Raw genomic sequence first — 10,126 nt, 5'->3', positions numbered from 1 at the left:
ACAGAAAATAGACCTATCCACGGCGATGAAACAAAAAATGTCCAGTAATAAAAAAATTGAATACTTTCATTTATGGCGCGAAAACGCAGGCACGTGCACACGTCATTCCACGTCGAACCCTTGACGTCCACTAATATGCAACATTTAGAGCACAGCGGTCCCTCCCGCTGTGCTCTAAATGCAAACCGTTAGAAAAAGCAATATTCTCAAATATGTTTAGGACATGGTGATGAATGGTAGTTCTGGGACAAACTATTTTTTACATACCATTTGTTGTAGGTATTGTTTAAATATTTGAACAAATGTATTCCGTATCAATACTTTAACTATTCACGAATCAAATAAAAGTAGGTTTTAATATAAAAAGTTCAACTCAGTCGTGCGCGCGGCCCTATGTGTGGGTGACCCTTGTACATATACAGTGACTTTGTGTGCGTGACAAGAGGTACAGTCGGGTACAAATACAGTTATTTAGGGGTTGTATACGGCTGTTTAAAGTACAGTTATTACGTAATTTAGTTTATTTATTTATAATGATTCTGTATCGCTACTTGAAAAATCAAATGATGAATTTTCGGATTCGCTACTTTCACCAATGTTAATTATAAATTCTGACTCCATGTCAAAATGTCTATAGTATTCTTCTTTTTTCTTTTGTACATGTCGACAAGTATTACCCAACATCCCTTCATCAATTTGACTTAAACTTTCATTTATGAGTTTCATTATTTCCGTCTTATTTTGGTCGACATTATGCGAAGCAATATAATTTTTTTAAATTCCCCACACATTTTGTTTCCATTATTATACTAAATTATAGGTCTTTTACATTCTTAGTCCACACATTTATTTATTGTCCGCGTACCCCGAGCTAGAAAATATGTAAGGAGTATTTAATTCATCTTAGATATTTCACTTCATTTATTTCTTAGATACTGTCAATGTCAATTTGAAAAGCCGTATGAGAAAATAATGATAAACTGTAAAATGTAATAATAAAAAGCTTTGAATGTTGTTTCATTTTTTTGAAACGCTACCTGACTCCTTAAAACATTTTCTCCGTGAAGAACTAGACATTTTCGTAAACGACTGTACCCATAACAAAAAGCGATGAGAACACGTCATGCTCGGACGACGTCACTGTCACACGAATGAAAGTTGTATATTTACAAGCCGACGCACACATAGGGCCGCGCGCAAATCTGAGTTGAACTATCTATAATAGGGTGCGTCCACATCTGGCGAATGCGCAGCACGCGAGCCGATCGCGAGCTGTCCGCGAGCTGCGCGCGTGCAGTCACTGCAATAGTTCGGTGCGCCTCTTTAGCGCAACTCACGCAAGGCTCGTATAGAGCGCGCGAGCGGCGCGCGATCTGCGCGCAATCAGTACTCGCCCTTACAGTTCCGTATATTGGCTCAGTACCATCGAAGATGGCAGACGTCGCGCGCCGCCTGCGCGCCGCTCGCGTGCGGCGCTTAGGTCGCGTGCGAGCTGCGCGCGAGCGGCGCAGAAGCGGCGCACGAACAAAAATGCACGCGCGCAGCTCGTGGACAGCTCGCGATCGGCTCGCGTGCTGCGCATTCGCGGCGCATTCGCCAGATGTGGACGCACCCATACATTTTTATCAATAAGGTCTAGTACACATCAAGGTGACGTGTGGACAAACACGGCAATGAAAGATTTTGAGGTTTATTTTTTTTTTGTAGAACCAATTAATCCTATTACCAAAATATTTAGTGCTACACATAGATGACTATTTCACCTACTTAGAAAAAAATATAAGAATATTATAACAATGATTTTTAGTACCGATTTCATCGATGCCACGCAATTTTTGGTCCCGGGAAATTCACCCGGTAACTATAATGAGCATTTTATTTTCTTAGACCCGTGTCCCGTGTCCCCCGTAATTGTCCAGTGACCTACCTGGTAGGTATCTTTCCCCATTACTAGAAGTTTACTCCCTAGACAGGTCACGGCAACAATTATTTCCAACGCAAAACTAGTACAAAATTTTTTTTTTCGAATAATATAACTCTAAAACAGACCTCTGCATTACGTCATAAAGCGATAAGATAAAGCGACGCGACGGTTCACAGAGGACTCCTGGAGTCCGCGCCACAGATGACCGTTTTTTGACAGAGAGCTCCTGGAGTCCGTTCAACAGTCGAGGGGGTAGTTCGCAAAACTGTATTTTGCTTCCACAATGTCAAGTTTAAACGCAACGACTGCCTAGAATTTCGAGAGGTTCATTTCCCTCGACTTTTCTTGAATCCTAACAAAAGGTCCTGAATTGATGATAACAGGACTACACATTACATTATCATTGATGTGACTCTTCGTTTATAAATTATTCTCCGTAATATAATCGATTCGTGAGTTTTCTTCAATATACATTATCGATTCTGTCTTTGTTTCTTTCTAACATCTAGCAATCAGTGCTGCAGTGTTTCTAAACGTTCCAAAGCCCTTTACGTCAAAATAACGCTCAAGTACAAACAAAACTCTGTCAAGTCGCTGGAACGCTCACTCGCTAAACAGTATTTCGTTTCTCATGATTGGTTGCGCGCTATAAGGATTTCTTTCAGTTTTGTGTTTATTTTTGTTTTTAGAAGCTTGACGGTTTTTATTGTTCAGTGGTAATATTAAGTAGTGTTGAAAATGTGGGACAAAATCATTTACATGATAGTGATAATCGTAGTAACGTACATCTTGAAACAATTATTTTCTGAAACACCGAATTTCGTGAAATTTAAATCAAAATTCCTCGTCTTTTATATCTGGACTTCTGTAACCGCGGTGATATTATTGCCGTTTTTTGTGTTCAATCCGAAAAATGTGAAGAATTCCCTGTAAGTATATATATTTTCTATAAAAACGGGAGTCTATTTTGTATTTTTCTGTTACAACATATTTCAAGACTTCAGCTTGTTAACCTGTACAAACATTGAATCATCGGGGGTGTTTACTGAATGGGTTTACCCCAAACGTAATAACACATGAATCCAATACTATCACACAGATTCAATGCCAAATTATGACTATACAATCAATATCTAATTACCTGATACAAATAAACATTAACTCAAGTGTTTTAATTGATTGCATCCAATTGTTTATTATTTACAGATTTGGATCTCAAATAGTAAAACATGTAACCAAAGTAATAGAAGTGAAGTGGCTATTGAGAAATGGAAAAGTATTAGCTGAAGACCGCGGAGCTGTGGTAGTGTCTAACCACCAATCATCCATTGACATTCTAGGTATTTTAATTCTCTATGATTTTATCTTAGGAACTATTTACTGAAGCTCATCCCTGCTTTGGCTATAAAACATAGACATAGATATTTTAAATATTTTTTCACATAGCTTTGATAAGGTAAGTCCTGCTGAATGAAGTGATAATAAATGAAGACCGTGTTTGTATTACGTTGTATCTTTTAAAGACAATTACATATAATTGTTATTATGAAACGTAGCACTACAACATATTAGCGCCATGTTAGGTAATGTACATTATTAATGTGTAATTTATTACTGCTACATTATCCCTGTAGATGGATGTCTATCCTATTAATGGTGTATTGTAGGATGATGTAACGTCACTGGGGTCAATTGCCAATTGTCATCCTTATAAAAATCCAACTATTCTTAGGTCTTCTCTATAAGACAAACTTCAGGTATTTGTGGATAAGAAATAATACATATGTATTTGGCTTATATTGCATTACTAAAGAAGAAACTGAGCTTCTATACTGAAAATGTTTTATGTAATTTGTTTTATTTAATAGGCCTTGCATTTACGCTACCTAATCTTGTTATCATACTATTCATTAACACAAACATGGTCTGAAAATTGGTGTTGAGGTAGCTTAGGACCAGGACATGGACCTAAAACACTTTTATACCCATCCCGGTACGGGAAGTGGTTTCCTCGAAACCGTGGACTGAAGCTGCTCAGTGAATAAAAGTCATTAGATAGCAGTAGTAAAAAAAGCAATTGTTAAAATTCTACCCACAGCAAAGGTGATCCACCTTACATCCCACACGCACATAAATTAGTTTTATTTAAACAAATGTTTTATTTATAGTCTACAAATACACGTAAAACAAATCTTGCACTATGTATGATTCATCCACTTCTTTTAAATTCCAGGAATGTTCAACATTTGGCATGTAGCAGACAAAGTAGCTGCTATAGCGAGGAAAGAAATATTTTATGTGTGGCCGTTTGGTCTGGCTGCGTACCTAGCAGGAGTTGTGTTTATTGACAGAAATAACTCCAAGGATGCTTACAAGCAGCTGAAAATTACGTCAGAAGTCATGATTAAAAATAAGGTAAATCTCAATTCCTATATTATTAATAATCATTTTATTTCTCCAATTGGATGGTGTTATTTCTCTGAAGTGGAGTATGTACCAAGCCAATCACCATCCTATTTGTATGTAGTTGTATTAAAAGTCGTGATTTCCTTACTTACAGACGAAGATTTGGCTGTTCCCTGAGGGAACAAGAAACAAAGATTTCACGAAACTACTGCCATTTAAGAAGGGTGCATTCAACATCGCGGTTGCTGCCCAAGTGCCAATCATACCTGTTGTGTTCTCACCCTATTATTTCATAAATAGAAAGAAATACATTTTTAATAAAGGTATGTATTTTTCTTAAAATACTGCACTTATCTCAGAGCAATAAACTTCAAAGGCATTGAAAAGAACATTCATATTGTGTTGTCTTCAGTATTGTGAATTGCAAGACATTATGTTTTGACATACAAAAACATTTATTTTATAATAGCTTCTAATTGTAAAGACAAACATGGTGAAGAAACTCACGCTCTATTAATACACTAAAAGCAGTGAAGTAATAGTAAAACAGTTAAGGCAGTCGGGTGTTCGTGGCCTACAGTCACGACATGTCGACATTATCGGTAACTATACATCAGCACTAGATAAACAAAAGCAATCGATTAAAAACCTTCACGAAACTATCGTTTAAAGGGCACATTAAATATTTAATTGCTGTATTTAAACGAGCAAATGGTTCATAAATCAAAAGTACATGAAATTTTTATTACATTACAGGGCACGCAGTGATTCAGTGCTTAGAGCCGGTCCCAACAGTGGGATTGACCATGGAGGATGTTCCAGCATTAATAAACAAAGTACGCAACACTATGGATGCGGCATACAAGGAACTATCAAAAGAAGTGCTGAGCGCCTTGCCACCGAACTACCCTCTCGCCACGGATTGAGTGCCACATACGCATAGCTGGTACGGCTATAAATAAATTTATAATCACTATACTATTAAGCTTTTAGGTCGGCAAAATAATGCTGGTTCTTGAAATGTTTGTACTATATACCTATAGCGAGCATTCCAATCGCAAGAAATATGAATATTTCTGTGATTTTATATTAGGAATTTATATCATGTCTTACTAATCTATAATATTTAAGGCACACTTTTGTGTTATTGCAATCGTCTAACGGACCACCACATTGTCTGGTGAAGTGAATTTTATTAGATTTGTATTTTTTAGGAATCTAGTAAAAACGTGAATGACAAAGGCGAAGTCACTCAATTGATAGCTGCACATTATAGTCAGTATTTTATTTATGTAAACTTGTACGAAGTATTATTTTTATAAAATTTATATTTGTTCTATTTTTTCTTATCTATATAGGCTGTGGCCAACGCTTGAAAAGCGTTGGTCAGGCCAGAGCATGTCATAATACGCCTTTACAGTAAGGACGACTCGAGGCTAGGAATGTTCGTGGAAATTTGTATCAAATAGAATACCGTAGAACGTTAAGGAACAATCTAAAAACATTAATTAGCAACCATCAGATGATTGAGTTGCGACAGGCGGCACGTCGTGGCAATCATTTGTACTTTGTTGACCTTTTTTTTGTATTCAAATCACACTTGCAGTGTAGCTGTTTGTTTCTGCATCGATGCAGTGTGGAATTTTAATCACTCGTTAAGCAACGTCGCACATACAACTTGACTGAAGCTATTACCATTTCAGTATTTGAACGATGTTCTACTGATGGACTACTTTTTTTTTTTTGTTTAGTTATTAGCTATACTTACCGAAGTAGTGCTGTGTTGAGAAATTCTTGTTTATAGAAATTCGTCCTAAATATTAAAGCGCACAATATGTACTTTATTGAATTTCATTGTACGGATATAAACAAGTAAGACAGAAGATACTAAGATAAAACAGACTTCAATAAACAATTAAAAGGGTTCCGAGGTTATGGTACCCTACAAACTTAGATACGAGATTATAGTGAATAATATAACATTTAATGCTGGTGCAATAAGATTTCGTCGTCTTAAATCCATTCCAATATCAGGGCGCATAACGCCACAAAAGATCATTTAAAAAATCTTTACAGTATTCAGTGAACGCTTTGAGTCTACAATACGCACTATATCAGTTGGTGAGCTATAAATAAGTTGTGTAATACGTAATCACTTAAGCGTTCAGCCAGCTGTATTTACAGAGTATCAATAAACCACGAAGTTATCTAACAAGCCGTCGTGAATAAGATCGATACTTTCCTCGCACTATTTTACTAAAAAATAGAACCCTTCTTCGCATTCGGGTAAAAAAAGGCCTCCACTCACTGGGTAGTAACATTCCATAAAGATCGCCGTCACAACAAACGACGGCATGTCGAGTTTGATTGATTACTATTTAATACCATTTGTCTAAGTAATTACCTAGTGTACATACACGTCAAAGGGTGTACATAACTATGTTATAATGCTACACTATAGCGGTAAGACTACCTAAGCTTTGGCTTGAATATGTAGTTCGAGCGTTTTGTACAACACATATTCTAACTGTGGATTCAAATGACTGATCTATTGTGACTGAAATTTGACATAATTTGTAGGAAACTAATGTCAAAATTCAATCTCTAATCGAGGATATATCGGGTATTGAAATCTGCAGTAAACCTATATGCATGCGCCTACAAGCAATGCACTCGGATGACTCAGGAACATTCGACTGTAGGTGCTTGAAATTCCACTTACGGTCTAGTGAGTGAAGGCCTTTTATCAATGTAAACAATATGCATAACTTAATAGTATTTAAAATCCAGTATTATTTTATCTTAATTTTCGTAACGCTTTATAGCGTATATATATATTTATGCGCTTTTGTTGAACGTAATTGCATCGCCACTCGATATTTAGTTTAGGTATATTATTATAGAAAATGTTCCTTGTAGCAGGATAACCTTAATTTTACTTTCTAGTCATGTAAACGACTAACTTTTGAATCGTATGATGTGCTTTGCATTGCCCAGTGATATCGTAATCACTAAGTTACTACACATATAGGTAATCAATTACTTGTTTTCGTTTTAACGCTTATATAAATTCTGTATACGTTTTAAGAATCGTATTTTAAATAGGATCGTGAGAAAATTCACGAAAAACAAACTTTATAGGAAAACTTTCGCGCCTATGTGGTAATTTACATCATTATGTAACCAAATGCGGCGGCTAATTTATAAAATTTGCAATTCTTATTGTTTTCTGCTCGTAAAAGTAAACAAGTTAAAAACCCATCAACGTCCATCGTTACGCCTCGTTAATCGATCCTTTGAGATTTTTCCAAAAGTGAATTTGAATATCGGAAGTTACCTAATTTTGTTGAGAAACTTTTAACGATATTTGTTATACGTGTATATAGGTGGTTTATAGGTGTATTTTGTATCTACAAAGTTTGGAAAAGTATGTGTATTGTAATATATCTAACAGTGCCATTTGAAATTCGACGATTACCCATCTTTTATAAATGTTATTTAAAGATTATAAGGAGCACATTAATACCCATTATAGAACATTACGAACACCAGACTCATGAGGCATATATCTTTAGTTCGTTAACAACGGGATTACCAAATATTACAAAACTAACGAATTTTGTCTTATCATCTGCAGTATAAAAGATACCAATAAATCCTTTGTATCAATTTTTAGATAACATTAATTTATAATTCTAATACTAAATATTTCATCATAATATTTTTATAATAATTTTTAAGTAAGTAGTTTTCAATTTTACAATCTGTGAATTAGAACTATTGTAAATGTGTAACTAAAAAGAGATTAACTAAATCAATTGGTTACGAAGAAATTTATCCACCAAAGATATAATTTTTTCTTGCATTGATAAAATTAGATTACTTTTTTGCTAATAAGCTTTGCTAAAAACTACCAAAGAAATTTTCCTTATCTTAACAAACATTTGAGCAAACATTTATTTAAATTCTGTAGAAATCAATCGTCATTATACATAAGCACCTATATCGTAAAAATAAGTTTATCAAAATTCTTTACTATATATAAGGTGCTTTAATATTACCTGCCAAGTGCCAGGACTTGAATGGGGGGCAGTATTGCGTTTATAGATTACAATAGTGAAGAAATTTCGTTCCCCGGAACAGTCAATTCAATTTGAGACAATAAACAAGTTAAATTAACATTGGCTCTACTCTGCATAACGTGGTTCACAAATTACGCGCGTAGTGTCGCTTCGTCAATGAAAACAACTGCTATCTCTTTCCATCTGTTCTGCAAGTGTGGCAATGCGCAACTGTACTGGATGGTTTTAAACTAATAAATTAAGTCAAATTTATATGTATTTTTTTTGTAAAAAAAAAGACAAATAATCAATTATTTATCTTTACTATTGTAAACTATAAACGCAATACTACCCTCCATTCAAGTCCTGGCAGGTAATATTAAAGCACCTTATATATAAACCATTTCAACACACGGCTAAATGAACTTCTGCTCAATCAATGCTGTACTCTGCTTTAGCTCAATATTATAAATACGATATTATCTGAATAAATTCTGTGTAAATGTTACCTATAAGTATATTGTCTTGTAGTGCTGTATAGTCATAACATTTATCTACTTCATACATGTAAATTATTCGGAGTTGACACTTACAGTTATAGTGCATGTACCTAAGCTTTTCTTCTGTTTTAAATGTCGTCATAATTTACTTGCATATAATTAATGATTCAATGTAAATAAATGCTTTTATCATGCCATTCGATATTAATAATGTAGCCATACTACCGATTATTGTGTATTTAAGTTAGAATATTTTACGCAATATTATGACGCTTTTCGAATACTTAACATGTAGTATTAATAATGATTGTATATCTATGTCATGTTTCTACATATTTTACAAACTTTTACTTCTAGTAATAGGCTTTGATAAATTGTATCCAATAATAACTCGGTCAAAGCTACTGTCGATATTTTAGTTATAACTTGCCAAATTAGTTTGTGGCATTCTCACAATATGATCAATTTATTGAAGAATTCTATATTCATTGGATTAGCTATCATTTTGCCATGTCCTACTTTATAAATTCAACATCGTGAACTGTCTAGTCTATGGTATTAGCGAAATAATAAATACTAACTATTCATAATACCGCTTTGGTCGGTAATTACCTTTTCTAGCTGTTTTTCATATTTTGACAAACTATTTTTGAACTTAAATGATAGGGACAAAGAAGTTTAACAGCTAAAAGAGGTTAAGTACCCTCAATCTTTGATTTATTTTGTAGCTTTTAATTTATTCCAGTCATTTGTGTTATTCCACAGTTTATAGCACGATGCTTCACTTCTTAACCATGTATGGCAAGCGTCAAAAAATATAAGTGGCTACACTTTTTCTAAGCTATCTGAAGCTTCTAAAGGGTTTTTAGAATAACATATCATACAAATACCCGGATTCCATACTTAACTAGGGACCTACTAAAAATTTGAACCTACATTTTAATCGACAGCAAATAAAAATGTTGTTCCTAAAAATTCACGAAACTATTAAATCTTTTAAAAATAATTATAATTTGTCATAAATATTAAGATCATTTATCAAATTGGTATCTAATTGTATATCAGTGTACTCGTATATGTGCAAATATTGTGATGATGTATCTAAAATACTATTAGTAATTAAATGTATTCGTGTGACAATTCAGTAGAAAAAAAAAACGACGATGAAATGTATATTTTTACATATTATTTTCGTATGTGAAATCTTTTAATAAAAAGAAATCACAGGGTAAATG

At 34.2% G+C, this 10,126-nt stretch overlaps 1 protein-coding gene across 1 annotated transcript; it reads left to right on the top strand.

Annotated features, from left to right (window-relative positions):
- Positions 1-1,798: 1,798 nt before the first annotated feature.
- Positions 1,799-10,124, top strand: LOC124637666 (1-acyl-sn-glycerol-3-phosphate acyltransferase alpha-like). Its single transcript, XM_047174288.1, has 5 exons — positions 1,799-2,853; positions 3,131-3,264; positions 4,158-4,339; positions 4,485-4,653; positions 5,087-10,124. Exons 1-5 carry the CDS (start codon positions 2,663-2,665, stop codon positions 5,254-5,256), a joined length of 846 nt encoding a protein of 281 aa, XP_047030244.1. The 5' UTR covers positions 1,799-2,662; the 3' UTR covers positions 5,257-10,124.
- The last annotated feature ends 2 nt before the right edge of the window (positions 10,125-10,126 follow it).

Source organism: Helicoverpa zea, chromosome 2 (assembly GCF_022581195.2).
Source record: "Helicoverpa zea isolate HzStark_Cry1AcR chromosome 2, ilHelZeax1.1, whole genome shotgun sequence".
NCBI lineage: Eukaryota > Metazoa > Arthropoda > Insecta > Lepidoptera > Noctuidae > Helicoverpa > Helicoverpa zea.
This window is presented reverse-complemented; position numbering and strand designations above follow the sequence as displayed.

Bases quoted from the DNA above. Each gene is read 5' to 3' on its own strand.
- LOC124637666 (XM_047174288.1), top strand. From the start codon at position 2,663: ATGTGGGACAAAATCATTTACATGATAGTGATAATCGTAGTAACGTAC. The intron at 3,265-4,157 runs GTATTTTAATTC...TTTAAATTCCAG, and splicing joins ATCATCCATTGACATTCTAG to GAATGTTCAACATTTGGCAT. The intron at 4,340-4,484 runs GTAAATCTCAAT...CCTTACTTACAG, and splicing joins AAGTCATGATTAAAAATAAG to ACGAAGATTTGGCTGTTCCC.